This window comes from Rhinoraja longicauda, chromosome 22 (genome assembly GCF_053455715.1).
Source record: "Rhinoraja longicauda isolate Sanriku21f chromosome 22, sRhiLon1.1, whole genome shotgun sequence".
Lineage (NCBI taxonomy): Eukaryota > Metazoa > Chordata > Chondrichthyes > Rajiformes > Arhynchobatidae > Rhinoraja > Rhinoraja longicauda.
In genome coordinates this window covers 18,628,479-18,647,290 of record NC_135974.1, presented here as the reverse complement: position 1 = coordinate 18,647,290, position 18,812 = coordinate 18,628,479, and the positions used below count along the sequence as shown (strand labels likewise).

General features: G+C 40.3%; 1 protein-coding gene across 6 annotated transcripts in view; it reads right to left on the bottom strand.

Annotated features, from left to right (window-relative positions):
* Window positions 1-2,370: 2,370 nt before the first annotated feature.
* The window catches only part of LOC144604462 (phosphatidate phosphatase LPIN2-like), a 35,987-nt gene continuing 19,545 nt past the window's right edge, over window positions 2,371-18,812 (bottom strand). For 4 of the 6 annotated variants that reach the window (XM_078418910.1, XM_078418911.1, XM_078418909.1 and 1 more), the window contains exons 14-20: window positions 17,839-18,046; window positions 14,048-14,196; window positions 8,598-8,684; window positions 8,213-8,365; window positions 7,079-7,193; window positions 6,533-6,636; window positions 2,371-5,136 (exon numbers count right to left, since the gene is read on the bottom strand). In XM_078418910.1, the coding sequence (XP_078275036.1) occupies window positions 4,968-5,136; window positions 6,533-6,636; window positions 7,079-7,193; window positions 8,213-8,365; window positions 8,598-8,684; window positions 14,048-14,196; window positions 17,839-18,046 (985 nt within the window). In that variant the 3' untranslated portion in view covers window positions 2,371-4,967. The remainder of the gene's footprint in view (window positions 5,137-6,532; window positions 6,637-7,078; window positions 7,194-8,212; window positions 8,366-8,597; window positions 8,685-14,047; window positions 14,197-17,838; window positions 18,047-18,812) is intronic. The other 2 variants (XM_078418914.1, XM_078418915.1) reach the window with 2 other exon arrangements.

Here is an 18,812-nt window from a genome sequence, read left to right as displayed (position 1 = left end):
GTGTCTAGCCATCACCGTATATCTTCACCATTGTTATATTAAACTACCAATAGTTTTCTCATTGATTAACAGATTAGCTTCCCCCACTGATATCCCACCTGGGCTGCATTCCGACCAACATTTGTCACAGTTCAGTTACTCCTATCACCTGCACAGATTTACAAATCTATCCCCGAAAGAGATTTCTCATTATAATTAAGGGAAATTATATGTTTCCGACTTTCTGAACATTCAGTTTAGACAGTTCTCTGGAATGAAACCATTATGTAACCCAAGGACCCAGTACATTTTAAATATCCTGAATTCCACTTTAAGCTCAAACTTTAGGGAAGTTTAACACAGTGGCAATCTTCCACAGTTGAAATCAATGTTAACACTTTAGGATTAGGTGCACAAACCTTTGCTCTCACAATAGGCCCAATTTATGCAGCACTCTTGAAGTTGCCAATACCCAACGTAGCAAAACCCCAGCCATGCGCCAGCTCTCGAACAACTCGTCATACGTACCGCTTGACCATGACCCAGGTCACCATCTCCCAGACCGTTACCAATCTCATCACCTCCAGCGATTTCCCCTCAACTGCATCCAACCTTATATTTCCCCAGCCCTGTATGGCTTGTTTCGATCTCCTTCCCAAAACCTGCAAATAGGACTGCCTTGCAGCTTCATTGTTCTTGCTTGCCACTGCCACCCCAAACATCTCCAAATACTTTGATTCTACCTTGTCCCCCCGATCTACATCCAAGACACCTCCTGCGCTCTTCAACACTTCAATAATAATTCCGTCCCAATTGCCTCATCTCTACCATGTACTTGCAGTCCTTTTACACCTCCATTCCCAACCAGGAAGGTCGCAGACCCCCCCCTGATTCTTCCTTGAATAGCCCCAATCTGTTCCCCTCTACTAACACTGTTTGCCACCTGGCAGAACTTTTTCACAGTCTACTTTTGAATCCATTCACTTTTTCAAATCAAGAGTGTGGCCATGGGCACTCTCATGGGCTCCAACTATGCCTGGCTTTTTTGGTTATGCAGGACAGTGCTTGTTTGCTTGTTCCAAACAAACACTGGCATCATCCCCAACTTTCTCTGCTACATCAATAACTGCATTGGGGCTGCCTCCTGCACCCATGCAGAGCTCATTGATTTCATCAACTTTACTAACTTCCACCTTGCCCTCAAATTCACTTTGACCATCTCTGTAATCTCTCTCCCCTTTCTTGATATGTCTGTCAACATCACAGTGGACAGACTGTCAACAAATGTCTACTATAAACCCACTGCCTCTCAGTTATCTGGACTACACCTCCTCCCACCCTGCCTCTTGCGAGAATGTCATCCCATTCTCTCAATTTCAACTTCTCTGCCGCATCTGCTCTGAAGGTGTGGTTTGCCACTCTAGGAAATCTGAAATGGCCTCTTTCTTTTGTAAAACTGGTTTTCCCTCTGCTGTTGAAGATGGATCCCTCACCCATGTCTGTGTCCCACAGTTCTGCTCTCGCTCCCCCTCCAGACAGAATAAGGAAAAGTACCAACCCAAAACGTCACCTACCTATGTTCTCCAGAGATGCTGCCTGACCCGCTGAGCTACTCCAGCACATTGTGTTCTCCAGAACAAGGATGGAGATCCCGATCCTTATCTTTCACCACAATCAACATATATTCTCCAACATCTGTCACATTCAACATGTTCCCACCAGTCACATTTCCACCATATTCTATAGAGACCACGCCCTCTACATCTCCTTTTGTACACTCATTCCTTCCCACCCAAACTGTCCCCTCCACTTGTATTTCCCCCTGCAATCACAGGAGATGCAAAACCTGTCCCTATACCTCCTCCCTCACATCCATCCAGGTACTCCAGAAGTCCTTCCAGGTGAGATAAAGACTCGCATGCACCTTCCCTAACCGCATATATAATCGGTGCTCCCGATATAGTTTATTTTACATCGGTGAGATCAAGTGAAGATGAGGCAACCATTTCACCAACAAATTACACTCGGTCAAATTACACTCGGTCAACCTAGGCATGTCAGTGCTCCCGGTTGCTAACCATTTTTCTCCATAATGACCTTTCTGTCCTGGGCCTCCTCCATTGCCAGAGTGAGGCCATACGCACACTGGAGGAACAGCAATTCATATTTGTTCCTCCTAATGATATGAACATTGAATTTTGCAGCTTTAGCTAATATTCACTCCTCATCGCCCTTTCCTCCCCCTATTTCCTGTGCTCCTTCCTGGTGAAATGCTTAATGAGATTCCAGTTAGTAAATATAAATATTCATATATTTATTTCTTGAATGTGTTACTTAATGATATTTGACCCAGGACAAAATATTTAGTTCAAAAATAACATGTCAGGCATACAAATACGTTTATTTTTTCTTTAATTATTCCAGTTATATCTAAGAAATATTTAAGAAATAGATAATAGCATACGTTGAAACAAGTTTACATTAACAATTGTTAAAATTACAGTAACCCAATGTAATAAATAAAATAGTTTTGAAAATGCTGCTACCCTTTCCATGGTATATTAGTTTGATTCAGGTGTCATTTTCTTGCATTATAGTTAAGACTTGAATATGCTGTGGATCAAAAAATATCCTTTGGATGACATATGAAAATTGAATGCAACAGGTGCATACCTTGTAGGATTTAGCCATTTTAACTGAATTTGTAACTACAAATTAGAACTCCAAAATAATAAAGAATTAAATAAGTGCTTGTTTTACTGTTCAAGAAGCCCATTTTTTTCCAGACTAAATAGAACTGTAACTATAAGCATCTGCCTTCTGTGCTACTCTGTGCATTGATTCAGACTCAGAGTGTGTATGTTATATCAGGTGAGCAACTACTATGCAATTTGTACCTTACAAAATGTTCATTTCATACAGGTAGCACAAACAGCATTGTTAAAATAGAAAAATAGCGTTTAAAAAGTCATTGTTTACAAATGTTTGAACTTTCACAGAAAGAACATGCATTTCAAATTATCTCTTCCACCAATGTCCAACTATTGCTTGCTTGCTTGGTAACAAAATAATTCCTACATTCAGATCAAAATGGGACCCAGCAAGTTATGCATTTATATTGAGTGAAATAACAAGGCAAATATCACCATCTTTAAAACCTCATAAATACTGCGTGATAACCTTTTCCATAATGCAATACAACTGCAGTTCTACAATTTACTTGTTTTCTCACAATCATCTCAATATCAAGCACATCTCTCTATTAAGGACTAACCACTGGCTATAAATTAAGCACAAAAGAGTCATGATTGAAACAAGAGGAAAAATAAGATTTTTGGTTTCCTCAGGATTCTAACGCACATGGCACACCATCTCACCTCCATCAAGCAGTTACCTCAATGCCTAGTCAGTTTAAAGATTTAAATTCATTGGTCTGAGGTTTGACCACACATGCTTGTTAGCTTAATCTGCCAACTGGCTTTAATTTTGCTATTTAGCATATTTTAAAAATATTTTAATCTAACTCATTAAAAACCCATACATAAGGTTTTTAATGGTTTACTTTGCTTAACTGTGTTTAATTTTACTATTGATTTCCATGCCATACTGTAGTGTGTTTCAGAAGAGTTTTTCAGGTATGGTAATTAAGAATTCATTGCATGGGCAAGGGCCTGTGTCCATGTGCTGCGACTCTATGGAAGCTGAGGAAATCTAATTAGGGAACTGTAGTAGTCTTCAAAACAAAAAGACAGAAACAAACGAAAAATACATGGCTGAATTTATATGTTATATGTGGTAACTTTTCCTTAAAAAGCTGAAATGAACAGGCGCACTTATATTGATTGTCCACAGTTCTCACAGATTACACAGGTAAATTTAGCTTCTTATTGGGCGTCTTTCATGAAGCATGTTAGGGTTCACTGCAAATGCCACAACTCTTAAAGGTAGATTTCTTTACATAAAGGAAGCCCGCCATTAGACTGTGGCATTTTAAATTCCCTACAATTATTCCATCGTCCTGTATATGAGGTCCATCAGAGGAGTCACATTTTGAAAAGTTAAAAATTTAGTTAGGGTAAAGCCTTCTTTATGTTGAACTGTTTTGCAGTTTCATAAGATGCTATTTTGTTTTCTTATCGCTCGCTTTGTACCACACCTCAGCAGTTGGGAAATACCTTTACAGTCCAGTGAGTAACATCATGACTTCCCCCCTCAAAATTCTACTGCATGACTTCCAACTGCATACTTGATGTTTAATTCACATAAACTCTCCGTGGCCTGTCCTCTCAGTACCTATCTCCATTACCCCTCTTCAACAAGTCCTGTTACTTGCTGCACTTTCCTCCACATTTGATTCTACAATGTGTTAAGACAAAGACCCTTCTATGTATTCATGTCCATTTTGTTTTTTGTTTTGCTGAACCCCTCTCACTCCCACCCACGAAAGCATAATCATTGAGTGCAAATTTTCATAGTTCTTTTGCCGGTAAAGACTGAGAATTCAAGAGTCGTAGCCATTAACAAGAATTTTACTTCAGATTTGCATCTAATTTCTACCATATTGATGAGGCAAGTTTTGATTAATTTGGAAAGAGATTTCTACCACCTCTACCCTCTTTGGAATGTAGTAAAACTATTCTCTAGAGTTGAAAGTCCTATACCACAAGGGCAATGTCTTTCAAAGTCAAAAGAGAATCTCCAATCAACTGCGACTTTTCAATAAACTAATTGTAGTTCTTTGGGGGTTTTCATAAAACTGTTAATGTGCAAAGTGCGAGATGGATGACAGAGCTGTGCGAGTCTCATCACAAGTTGCAACATTTGAAACTCTACTTGAATTCACTCAGATTAATATTTACAACTAGCATTTTAAGTGCAAGTCCATTTTGAGATCAATGGCCTTCGAATCAGAAGTTACAGATCATAATATGCTATAATAAAATTGAAGGTACTTATATGCATAAAATTGTTCAGAGTTCTTGCAAAGTCTATTGTTCTTTGGTGTTTTTAAATTCATTGAGCTCATCCAGATCAAGCTGAAGAAGTGGTTCACGCCAAAATGCAAAATGGCTGTATTCAGGGTAAACAAAAGCTGAGATTCTTTCTTGTGCTACTAGTGGAAATACATGTTCGACTAATTCACCCAATCGTGAATACCTGAGGAGAGAAAGGAAGAATTTGAAAGAGAACTACAATTTTTTCCCCACACTCTGCATTATTGATATATATCAAAGAGCTCGTAGATACACCGATGAGCCAAAACATTATGGCCACTGGCAGGTGAAGTGAATAACATTGATTATCTTGTTACAATGGCACCTGTCAAGGGGCGGGATATAGTAGGCAGCAAGTGAACAATCAGTTCTTGAAGTTGATGTGTTGGATGCAGCAGAAATGGGCAGGAGTAAAGACCTGAGTGACTTTGACACGGGCCAAATTGTTATGGCCAGACGACTGGGTCAGAGCATCTCTGAAACGGCAAGGCTTGTGGGGTGCTCCCAGTCAGCAGAGGCAAGTATCTACCGACAGTGGACCGAGGAGCGACAAACCACAAACCAGCGACAGGATGTGGGGGCGCCCAAGGCTCATCGATGCCATCATTTGTTCCTAGTTAATCATAGTCCATAGCACCTGCTCACAATTTTTTAATTGCTACTTAACAACAATGCTGTGGGGCTGAACCAATATTTTGTGGAACCTAATTTAAAAACCATCAAGGTTTGAAAATTTAAATTTAAAGTCTTGCTTATGTAGAAAGACGTCTTCACCACAAAATATTTTTTGCATGGTTAAAATCTTAGCAGACTTTGGCATTTCACGTACCAGCACCATAATCATAACAATGCTTATGCTGCCATTTTGCCTCACTTCTTGTGAATGTTAGGAGCTCAAGTGCTAAATAATGTTTTCCAAAAACATCTGCACAGCAATAGGTTTCAGAAATGTGCTACAATGTAAGTGTTTAAATAGTTTTCAATTATTTACCTGAGGCTTCAGGATTTTCTTCTCACATGCCACAAAATTGGCACAAAATTAAAAGCAGAGTACTGTGCAAAAAAGTATGATGTACCGAGCAGACAGGTTTTTAAGCACTATGAGAAGGTGTTCATTGTCTTAAAACAACTATACCCACTGCTAGTAGTAAAACACAATGTGTTGGAGTACCTCATTTGATCAGGCAACATTTGTGCAGTGAATGGAAAGGCAACGTTTTGGGTTGGAACCCGTGTTCAGACTGATTGTAGTGGGGGGGGGGGGGGTGGGGGGGGGAGAAAGCTGGATAAGAATTGGTGGCGGGGGAACAAAGCCTGACAAGAGATAGATGGATACAGGTGAAGTGATTTTGATTGTCAGATGGGTGGACAAAGGTTAGAGATTAAAAAGGAAACAAAAGTGTCAGAGAAGAAGAGTGAAATGTAAAGCCAGATGGATTTCACTATAATTGTTATTAGCTGTTGGATATCTGCAATGTTCATCTAACATTGTAATTATAAAAACTACCTTCACTTTTAATATACTAAACTTACATTGGATAACATCACTGACTACTTACGAAGATTTGTTGCTTTTAGTTTGTTCCTGAATTAGCTCTCCTTTGGGATTTACAATGAAAATTCTACTTTGTTGCACGTTAACTTCTTTATAGGCATATGCATCCTATAATGAATATGAAAGAAAGACCGTAAGCAATTTACATCTGATTTGATTACACTTAGTTTTATTCACCCAAATGCACTTCCAAGGATTGGTTTTATATTCACACTGGCTAGGCATGGCAGCAAAACATTGCTAACTTCAATGTTAAAACAATACAAAATCTAAGCCTCCGAATTACTTGATACATGAAATTTGCTGGCTTCAACAGTGATGTTTTATCCAATTCTTATTAAGGTATGAACATTCCTGAAGAAATGGAATAACCTACACTGTCCATTTACCGTAACTGCAAGAATTCCCCATCAGTTGTTTAAAGAGTGCCAATGTCTCAGCAAGGCTATGTCCTTTCAACAGCAAAGACAACTTACCCACCAGTCTCTAGAAATATTTAAGTATAAGATTGCTAATGCAATTAGTTTTTATTTCAGGATACTTCACTTACATTAGTCCTGTTTCCAAAAGCAGCATAAAATGGGGATCTATGTGGATTAAATAGATTCCTGATGTCATTCAAGCAGTGAATTTTGAAAAGTTCTGGTTTCTTCTCGATTACTTCTCTGAAAAATAGAACAAAATGTTTCATCTGCTGTATCACCCAACCTACTTTTAGCTTTACCAATAAATATACATTGCCAATCAAAAGGACTGCCTATTTTTTAAACACTTAAAAAAAATAATACCCAGGGAAAGTACTCGTCATTGCTACAAATAATAGTGGTGAGAGAGAATTTGGAAATCTTAAGGACTGATGGTTAGTGATCCTGTGTTGATGCACAGAAACAATCCGATATTTACTGTGGTAAGTACTTACTATATTATTATAACAGTGAACTATTGTTGGAGCATAGAGAATAAGCAGGCTTTAAGGGCATTTATGCATGGGTAATGGACTGCTATTGTTTGACCTTGTCCAAAATGGGAGAGGCCCATGTGTAGTAACTGTAACTTTTGGGTCTATAGAATACATCCAGAATTTGGAAAGTAGATTTTATATTTATATAGTTATATTATATTAAAAACGCTGACAGAAAAACAGGCCCTTGAAATTCCAGGAGCATTGTTAATCAAATACCCTATTGTTCATGCACAAAAGTCAAGTGTATTCAAGTATTGCAGTTACAATATAGTTTAATACATTTTATTTGAAAACAGTATTGCTGAATGTTAAAGGAAAAATAAACAAAATTAATATTGCTATCTGGAAGTAAAAATCATCAGCATTCTCTTCCAGTGTTAAACAAATGTACGGCAGCATAACTATTTAATAACTGATGTCTAAATAGCGGAAAATAAGAGAGAAGTCTTAGTTAATGTCAGCTATCATAACTGACAGATTTACCTATTATGAGTAACAGTACATTTAATAATTGAGCAGAAATGCTGTATATACTGTTGTGGCAATATTAAAGATAGAAGTTATTATTTAAAGTGGAAAACCATTATGCAATTTTACCCAATAAATATGTTTGCACTACAAGGCTAAAATGTTGTTTTAAACAGCTAGATTTGAGGGCTGAGACAGATAATGGCAACTTTGCCTTTCTGAAGATCGATAAAAATTGAAAAGTATAGTTACCTGTGTAACGCTGAAATTAAACTACTTGGAGCTAGCAGGAGTGGTCCTTTAGGAAGTACAGTACCTCTGTCATTAACCCAGTGTAAGTATCCTCTGGTTATATCTGCCATTCCTATTGCACGGGCAGAACAGTAAAGAAATTTGTAGCCATTTCTGTATAAAAGGCAAATAATAATAATCAATTAAAATGGTATTCTTCACTATGATCTTGTATAAAAGCATCACCACAAATTATTTTTCATTCAAATTTCAATAAACCTATCAATTCAGTCTCAGGATTTCAAATTCAGGTAAAACAGTTTAACTTAACATTCACTGAAGTAACAAATATATAAAAAATAAACAATTTATATTGCAAATCAGCCACATGTAGAAAAATACATACTCGTGTATCTTATGATAGAGTTTTGCAATCCCCTGGTGAGTCCAGTCCTTGCCCAGTTGTGGTAAAATATGACCCAAAGCATCGGATCTGAAAATAAATAAAATCATTAATATTTAACAAGTACATTCAATGGGACACTGAAAAAGTCATTAATCTATATTCAATTTCATAAATCATTGGACAAAAGCAAAAATTGTCCAGATGTGGCCTGACAAAGAATTTTCTTTCATGTGAATGAATTGGAATTAACTTGATTTAGTTAAAATAGTTTCCAACAGCACCAGCACCCCTGGCTTTCAGGGTTATGAGCCGTTAGGAATTATTCAGGGGTTATAAAATTAAATGGAGGTAGCAGCCGTTAATTCATACCAAGAACCAATTACCAGAAGGTATGGCCTTATATACACGAAAAGCGGTGATTAGTTTGAAGTTGACACTATTGTGGGCGCTATTGTAGATGACAATGGTTATCCGAAATTACAGCAAGATCTTGATCAGCCAAGCAATGGGGCTGAGGAATGGCTAATGGAGTTTAATACAGATGAGTGCGAGATGTTGTATTTTGGGAAGTCAAACAAGGGCAGGAGCTTCACAGTGAATGGTCGGACCCTCTACATTGTAGAGCAGAGAATATAAGAGTGTAGGTACATAGTTCCATGAAAGTGGCATCACATGTGGGTAGGGTGGTCGAGATGGCTTTTGGTACATTGGCTTTCATCAGTCAGGGTATTGAGTATAGAAGTTAGAATGTTATGTTACAGTTGTACAAGATGTTGGTGAGGCCACATTTGGACAATGGTGTTCAGTGTTGGTGACCCTGCTATAGGAAGGATGTCATTAAGCTGGAAAAGGTGCATAGAAGATTTATGAGGATGCTGCCAGGACTTGAGGGCTCAAGCTATAGGGAGGATGGGCACACTAGAACTTTATTCCTTGCCATGCAGGAGGATGAGGGATGACCTTCTAGATGTGTATAAGATCATAAGGGGAATAAGTAGATGCTCAGCATCTTTTATCTAGAGTACGAGAATCAAGAACCAGAGGACATAGGTTTAAGGTGAGCGGGGAACATTTTTTATAGGAACCCGAGGGATAGCTCCTCTCATTCACGGAGGGTGGTGGGTATATGCAATGAGCTGCCAGAGGAGGTAGTTGAGGCAGGTACTATTACAACATTTAAAAGACATTTTGACAGGTACGTGGATGGGTGGGGTTTAGAGGGATATGGGTCAAAAAACTAGTGCAGTGGGACTAGTGTAGATGGGACATCTTGGTTAGCATGGGTGACTCGGATTATGAGGAGAAGGCAGGAGAATGGAGTTAAGAGGGAATGATAAATCTGCCATGATTGAATGGTGTTGACTTGATGGTTGAATGGCCTACTTCTGCTCCTATCTCTTATGAACATGAGCTGAGCCAAAGGGCCTGTTTCCAAAATGTACGACTCAATGAAAATTAAAAGGACAGCTTTGCAAACAGTAATAATCATCAGAATGCAAGACAAAAAGAAATGTTAATTACCGTGTGCGTATGTACCAGCTTTTCCAGGCATACCTGGGTAGTTTTGCGAATCAGGGCCACCATGTTATGAAAATTTGTTACTGACCATTCAGGATACCAAAGTGGTGCGTGTAAACTTGTATCTTTTGTTTAATATGAGAATAAGTGTGGAAGTATTTGAGGGAGATGTTTGTTCTTTATATATCTGTCAGGATGGCACATATAGACATCAGACAACACAGCAAGAAGCACATAGCACACAAATAACAGAACTAGAGACGGAAAGGAACAAGTAACATGAAGAGTTAGGTGAGATGCAAGTAGAGTGGAACTGACATAGGTTTAAGATGAAAGAGGCAACCTGAGGGACAACTATTTCCAATCAGAGTGGGTAAATGGAACGAGCTGTTAGGCAGATAGTTGAGGCAGGTACGGAACAGCATTTTAAAGATACTTGGGCAGGCTTCAACAGGCCACATTGGTTAGCATGAGCGTATTGGCCCAAAGGGCCTATTTCTCTGCTATATGACTAGATTAGATCATTCAATTTGCAATGATTCCCCAAGTCCAGTGGTAGCGTTTTAAAACTTTTTAAAGTCCAACGGATGAGTGCTTGCTGGGGAGCAGACAGGGGAGTGGCTAAAGTGGAAGATACTAGATGATAAGACAGATTTGGATGTGCTGGCCCAAGAAGTTAAGTGGGAACATACTCCTATTGAAGGCAGACAACAGCAGGCCCAGAATCCTAATGACCCCAGGCAGCTATTTACAATGATTACCACCATAACTAAGCCCTCAGCCCAGGGCGAAACAAAGCTTTCTGTCTGTGCTGCCATCACTCAGGGTTGCTTGTGGGAGTGCAGAATTTTAGTGCATGTTAGAAAAAATAATTGCAATTCTCCAGATGTACCCCAAAGACATGTTTTAGTTAAAGCTAAATACCCAAGGAATACATGGAATTCTATGGCTCAGGCAGTGCAGTGCATCAGCAACCAGTGGGAGTACCAGTCTTATGGAGAGGTATCGCTAATTTAAGGGGGAAGTGAGGCTGAGACTGGATGCTGGAGGCAAGGCGAGAGTAATTGGGAAATTATCATGTCAGCGATTCAGAAAGCTGATGAGCTTGCCATGGATTATGCGGAGCATAAATACTGGGCATTGGAAGAACACTCAGGTGTAGACAATCTTGTTTTGTATCATTCAGTCTTCCTGAAAATGCTGAAGGACTGAGCTTGGCCTACCAAGAGGTTTTAGACCTGGGAGTAGTTGTGAAATCCACCTAACACGCAATAGTTTCATGAGCTGGGAAGATAAATCGGAGGAGAGGGAAAAGAGGTCTTAAGGTGGCTTCAATAAATACAGCTGCTGCAAGGACAGAAAGGACTTGCTTTATGACTCAACAACGAAGACATTGAACAAGAGACTGATGCACCAGACACCTAGAAGGGTAAAGGAGATGAAGTGTTACAGCTGTGGTCTCCCAGGCCATGATTGGAGGTGTCCCAAAAAGGGAGGAAGAAAATCAGCTGCCAGAACAGGCAAAAACACATGTTGTCTCTGTCCACTGACTGACAACCTGATCAACCAGATGAGAGAACTCGGTGAAGACAGTATCCAGATCAATTAGCTGGCAGCTGTCCCCATTGCTACTACTAGTCACCCCCAGATGTACACAAGAGCTTGATTAGGTGGTTAACAATGTCATCTATTTGTGGACACAGGGGACCAACATCAATAACTGGCTGACCATTACACATGACTGGAGAGGCTATTCACATTACCAGTGCAGGGAGAAAAATAATACAGGGAGAGCAAGTCACAGATACTTGAAATAGAGGGAATGCATCTCATTATGTACTTCTGGATCGACCCAGATAATGAGAGGACTACCTTGGAAATAGATTGAAGTTACTTTGTCAACACTTCCCAGGATTATAGCCTGGACACAAACTATAATGTGCACATGTAAAGATAAACCCAGTTAAAATGAAAGGGATAGCAAGGAACAGAAACGGAATGAGTGGCAGAGATCATGGTAAAAAGAGCAGCAGAAGAATATGAGACGATAGAAATTACTGGCAAAGTGAAAGAAATTACCAAAGCCAGTTTAGTAAAATTGTATGTAGATGTAGGGGCAGAGGTAAATGAGAAGTGGAGAAAAGAGGAACCAGTTGAGAGCTGCACTTATGGGGAGCCAGGAGTAGCTCGAGGTACCCAGTATATGAAAAACCTCTACCCAGCTCAAAAGAGTCCGAGCAAAACAGCAACAACATAAGGCTGATCAGGGTTAGCTCGATGAAGAGAAGGCAATCCTCTTGCAGCCAGGTGACCAAGTGGGCAGCCGAAAAAGGAAGGGTTTGCTCCCAGGTGGGTAGGCACAGGTTACTGATAAAATTACACCTGTGTTTGTGTGCAGACTGGCAGGCAGCCAGTGCATACACTGCACTGGTTAAATGTCACGACTTGCCTTCTTCTCACCCACATAGGCAGACCAAGTCCACCCACTAACTATCTCATTTCAGGAAAATAGCTGATGAACCACAGCCTCCTGCTTCACAACTGACCACTCTCGGTGGAAGCAAGCCTACACATGAAAGAGAAAAGGAATGCAAACGCCGAAGGCATGGAGTCACGATTGTTCTATTGTCATGTGTCAAAACGGAACAATTACATAGATAAGAGAATGAATAAGATTTACAAAAGTTCAATAAATACAAAAAACAATACACTTCAAACAACAAAGCCCAAAGATCCTAGTGCAATCAAGGTAGTTCGTAGTGTTCAATAGGCTGATGGTCATTGGGAAGAAGCCGTTCCTGAATCAGGATGTTACTGTTTTCAGACTCCTATACCTTCTTCCTGATGGCAGGAGTGAAATGAGAGCACGGCCAAGGTAATATGGATCCTTGATGATGCTGACTGCCTTTTTAAGACAACGTCTCCTATAGATCCCTTGGATGGTAGGGAGGGCAGTACCCGTGATGGACCAGTCAGTGTTCACCACTTTTTGTATTCTCCTTCATTCCTGGGAGTTCGAGTCGTTGAACCAGGCCGTGATGCAACTAGATCTTGATAGCAATTTGCTGTTTTGCCACCATTCAATCAGACATTCGATCTCCCTCTTATAATCTGACTCATCATATCTTACATTTGTCCAGCAACAGCGGTGTCATCAGCAAATTTAAAGATGGAGTTGTAAATGGGTCCAGTTACACAGTCATGGATATAAAGCAAGTAGGGCAGGAAGCTGAACACAGCCTTACGGTGCCCCTGCACTGATGGTTATTGAGGAGGAAGAGTTGTTGCCAATTCATTCCGAACGTGTTCTGCAAATGAGGAAGTCAAGGATCCAATTGCAAAGAGATGCACGGAAACTCAGTTCTCTGAGCTTGGTAACAGTTTGGAGGGAATAATGGTGTTGAACTGTAGTCTATGAACAACAGCCTGACGTAGGTTTTTTTCATTGTCCAAGTGGTCGAGTGCAGAGCGGAGGACCAGCAAGATCGCATTCCTCATTGATCTATTGGGGCAGTTAGGCAGATTGTAGTGGGTCCAGGTTCTTCCTGAGATAGGAGTTGACATGCACCATAACCAACCTCTCAAAGCACTTTATCACCATGGATGTTAGTGCCACTGGTCAGTAGTCATTAATGCGTGTGTCAGTTAATCATGATGAAAGCGCAGTGTAACGGTATTTATAATTTGTTCAGACAACACAGCAAGAAGCACATAGCACATATCCTGGTTCTGGGAATAGGATAGATCAGAATAGAAAAACATGGGGAAAGGCACCAAGTAGCACAACCTTGAAGACCAGGCAGACGAAGGAGACAAGAGATAAGAGATGTGCACAGCATTTTGGAAGGCAGTCACTCCAGCATGGTGGGAGTGAACACCAAATGAGATGGTGAGCGTAAACCAGCAAAAATAATGATTATAGGGAGACTTACTTTGTTATTGTCCCGTCAATATCAGATATAATAATCTTATCATTCCAGTTCCAGAGATAAATGGTACCTTCACATCGACAAGTCCCCTGATACTGAGTTGTCACACTGAACACAGCATTATTTGGGCCATCTTTCAGATTAAGGCTGCGCTGTAAATTATAAGACAACAAATAAATGGTGAATAATTCAACATTGTAAAATTAAATATAGCCATTTTGGGCTGAAAAATAGAGTGTCATCTATCTGAACTGCTTAACCAGGAAAAAAGTTCAACTTGCCAATGTTTCAAGGCTGCTGTTTTCATATGTTCATGAAATTATTATGATGGTGATTAAATGTAAATGCACAAATTTCACGAGCTGGTCTAAAATTAAAATTAGATGCCATAACTGCAGCATTTAAACAACAGCATTAAACCATGATGCTGACAGCAAAACTAACAGTACAAAGCATTCCAATATTTGCTTTATTTGCTGCCTCATAACGTACTAAACTGAAGTAATCTTGAATCCCTGGAGAATGCTTAAAAAGAGTTGCAAAAGCTACAGAAAAATAATTCGAAGCTTTAAAATCTACATATCCCACAGGTTTTCCACTTCAAGGTATTTCTCCCCAGGCTGATACGTAGCCAATGAGTCTAAGCTAAAAAATATATAAACTAAGAACAAGTGTATGAAGCAACATGTATGAAGCAAACAATAGATTAGGAAGGAGTTAAGAGAGGGGAATAAAAGAGGCAGTCAAGGTATTAATTTTATACCTTGATCACAAAGTAAAATTTTGGAAAATAACATCTTGAAGAATTCAGTGGATCTGCCAGCACTTTCCTAAAACCTTTCTTGGAGATTCATGGAAAAGCGCTGCAGCATGCCATGTCCATCAGCAAGCTTAGCATTTAGGGGGAGCAAGAAGTTCTTGTGCATACAACTGTACATACTGTAGGATAGTGTTAATGTACGGGGATCGCTGGGCGGCACGGACTTGGAGGGCCGAAAAGGCCTGTTTCCGGCTGTATATATATGATATGATGATATGATAAAATTTACACAACCCCTTCTACAACCTCCATCTACATTTGTACCATCTGCAAATTTATAAATCATGCCATGTACAATCTTATCCAAATCGTTGAACAGCAATGGGCCCAGCACTGATCCCTGAGGCACACCACTGGTAATGGGCCTCCAGTTTGAAAAACAACCTTGCACCATCACCCTGCTTCCTTCTAAAAAGCCAATTTTCTGTCTAGTCAGCCAGCTCTCCCTGGATCGCATGTGACCTAAACTTCCAGAGCAGCCGACTATGCTGAACTTTATCAAAGTCCTTGCTGAAGTCTATATTGACAATATCTGCGGCTTTGCTCTCATCAGCCTTCAGCTACAGAAATGAGTGGAGAAATGCAGATGTAGTTTAATCCAAGCTAGTATGAGTGGTTGCAAATTGGGAGGTCGAATGCAAGGGGAAAATGTGCAGTTAATGGCAAAATCCTGGACAGCAATGATGCGCAGAGGGATCGTGAGGTACATTCCCATAGCTGTTTGAAATGGTAACACAAGTAAATAGAGTGGGAAAATAGGTGTATAGTACACTTGCCATCATCACTCGGGGCACTGAATAGAAGAGATAGGAAGTCATGTTGCAGCCTTATAGGCGGCAATCGGCGAATTGCATGCAGTTCTGATCACCCCATTACAGGAAGGTGTGGAGGCTTTGGTGAGGAAGAAGAGGTTACCCAGACTGCTTCCTGGATTAGAGGGTATTAGCTACGAGGAGGAGTTGGTCAAGCCTGGATTATTTTCTCTAAAATGCTGGAGGTTGTGGAAAGATCTGATAAAAGTATCCAAAATTATTAGATGGGTAGGGTAGTCGAAGGAATGTTTTTTTTAATTGCAGAGAGTGGTGGGAGCCTGGAATGTGCTGGTGGGGTTGTGGTGGAGACAGATATGATAAGAGATGGGCACATGAAAATGCAAGAAATGCAGGGATATGGATCACGTGCAGGCAGAGAAGATTAGTTTTACTTGGCATCCTGTAGACACAAGGAACTGCAGATGCTGGAATCTTGTGTAGTACACAAAGTGCTAGAGTAACTCAGCGGGTCATGCACCATCTATGGAGGTTATTGATAGGCGATGTTTGGGTCGGGATCCTTCCTCAGACTGTCAAGCATTGATGTACACCAATTTGCTCTTGCTTTTCTCTAAATTAAAAGAGCCATTACACTTCACATGTTTTTGCCTTTGAAGCACTTTGGAATGTCCTGAAGTTTTGAAACAGAATGCATAAATCCATACTTCTTTATTCATCAAAACTAATGATTTATTTGTATCAATCTTCAGTTTGAGTTTAGTTTAATGTTACATTTACCGAGGTACAGTAAAAAGCTTTTGTTACCTGCTAACCAGTCAGCAGAAAGGCAATATATGATTGCAATCGACCCATCCAGAGGGTACAAATACATGATAAAAGGAATAACATGAATATCATTTAGTGCAAGTTAAAGTCCAATAAAGTCCGATCAAAGATAGTCCAAGGGTCTCCAATGAGGTAGATAGTAGCTCAAGGACTGCTCTCTAGTTGTTGGTAAGATGGTTCAGTTGCCTGAAAACAACTGGGAAGAAATTGTCCATGAATCTGGACATGTGCATTTTCACACTTCGATACCTCTTGCCTGTTCAAAGGTTTTTTATTGTCACCTGTACCAATTAAGGTACAGTGATAAGTGAATTACCATACAGCCATATGAAAAAAAAAGTAACAAGACACGCAACTATATAAAAGTTAACGTAAACATCCACCATAGCGGATTCTTCATATTCCTCACTGTGATGGAAGGCAAAAAAGTCCAATCGTCTTCCTCTTTATTCTCCCGCGGTCAGGGCAGTCGGGGCGATCGAAGCTCCCGCAGCCGGTGATCGAAGCTCCTGCGTCAGGACGGTCGAAGCTCCCTCGTCAGGGCGGTCGAAGCTCCCGTGGCTTGGAGTTCCCAAAGTCGGTCTCTGACCAGAGACTGCGATCTCCATGATGTTAAGTCCGCAAGCGCCCACGGTTGGAGCTCCATGGTAAATCCCTGGCAAAGGGATCGCGGGTTCCGATGTTAAAGTCCCGTAGGCACCTCACAGTGGAACTCTCAAAAGTCGGTCTCCAGCAAAGGTCGCCAACTCCTCGATGTTAGGCCGCAGTGCGGACGGAGATACGATACGGGACAAAAAAACGCATCTCCATCGAAGTAAGAGATTAGAAAAAGTTTCCCCCAAACCCCCCCCCCCCCCCTCCACCACATAAAACAAGCTGAAGAACACTAAAAACATACATTTAACAAATCCTACTAAAACACAAAGGAGGAAGGGACAGACTGTTGGCGAGGCAGCCATTGCTGGCGCCACCTGGTTGGGTGAGGGGAGAATCAGGTTGTGGCCGTAGTGCTACTTGTTCTTATTTCGCTGGTGGCCTTGCCGAGGCAGCGCGAGGAAGAAATTGAGTCAATAGAAGGAAGGTTGGTTTGTGTGAAGGTCTGGGCTACGTCCTCAAATCTCTGAAATTTCTTGCGGTCTTGGATGTAGTTATTCCCAAGCCATGCTGTTGTGCACCCTGATAAAATGTTTTCTGCAGCGCATCTGTAGAAATTGGTTAGAGTTGTTGGTGACATGCCGAACTTCCTAAGCCTTCTAAGGAAGTAGAGGCGGTGGTGTGCTAACCTGACAGGCTACACCAAATATTAAAAACTATACTTTTTTTCTGGGTTAAGTTATCATATGGTTGTTGCAGAGATTTAAGAACTACTTTCTTACCAGTTTTTCAGTGGACAATCGGAGTGATTTTTTGTATGTTGCTGTGCTGCTCTGACAAGGCGAATCTCGACATTTAGAAATGGGCTTTGGACGGTCTTTAATAGTACCGAAGTCATCATCGCTAGATGTGAGTTCTTCCTTACGCCTGTCCATAACGCATTTAAAAGTTATCATTGGCAAAATATTAAAGCAGTGACACCCAGGTTGCCTCAAAACATGTATATAGAAACAAGAAGTATGAATTAGTATGTATAGTACAGGAACAATACATAGAAAGTAAACAAGCACCAGCCGACAAAAGTCTAATGGTGTCGCAATACAGAACATAGTATGCATAAAGACACAAGACAACAAACTTACTCAACTTGCACCTGAAGAAAACTAAAGGAACTGTTCTAGTTTGAAAACTTTATCGCAAAGGAAAGCTCTTTTCACTCAAATTATGGTCAAGTTAACTTAAAAGCCCTTGGAGATGTGTGTCATTCTGGCCAATATATGCTGCGCCCCTTCCAAAGCCAATATCTATACATTTTGAGCATTCTCATATTACTAATATTTCTACATTTCATCTGTACATATTTCTTATACACATGCAATGGTCAAGAAGGTTTTTGGCACATTGACTTTCATCAGTCAGAGTATTGAGTATAGAAGTTGGGAGGTCATGTTACAATTGTACACAACATTGGTGAGGCAACATTGAGAGTATGGTGTTCTGCTTTCGTCATCATATTATTGCAAAAATGTTGTCAAGCTAGAATGGGTGCAGAGAAGAATTATGAGGATGCTGCCAGGACTCGATTGCCTAAGCTACAGGAAGAGGTTGTAATAGCTGCGCATTTGGAAAGCAGTGACACGATCGGTCAAAGTCAGCATGGATTTATGATGGGGAAATCATGCTTCATTAATCTTCTGGAATTTTTTGAGGATGTAACAAGTAGAATGGATAAGGGAGTGCCAGTGGATGTGGTGTA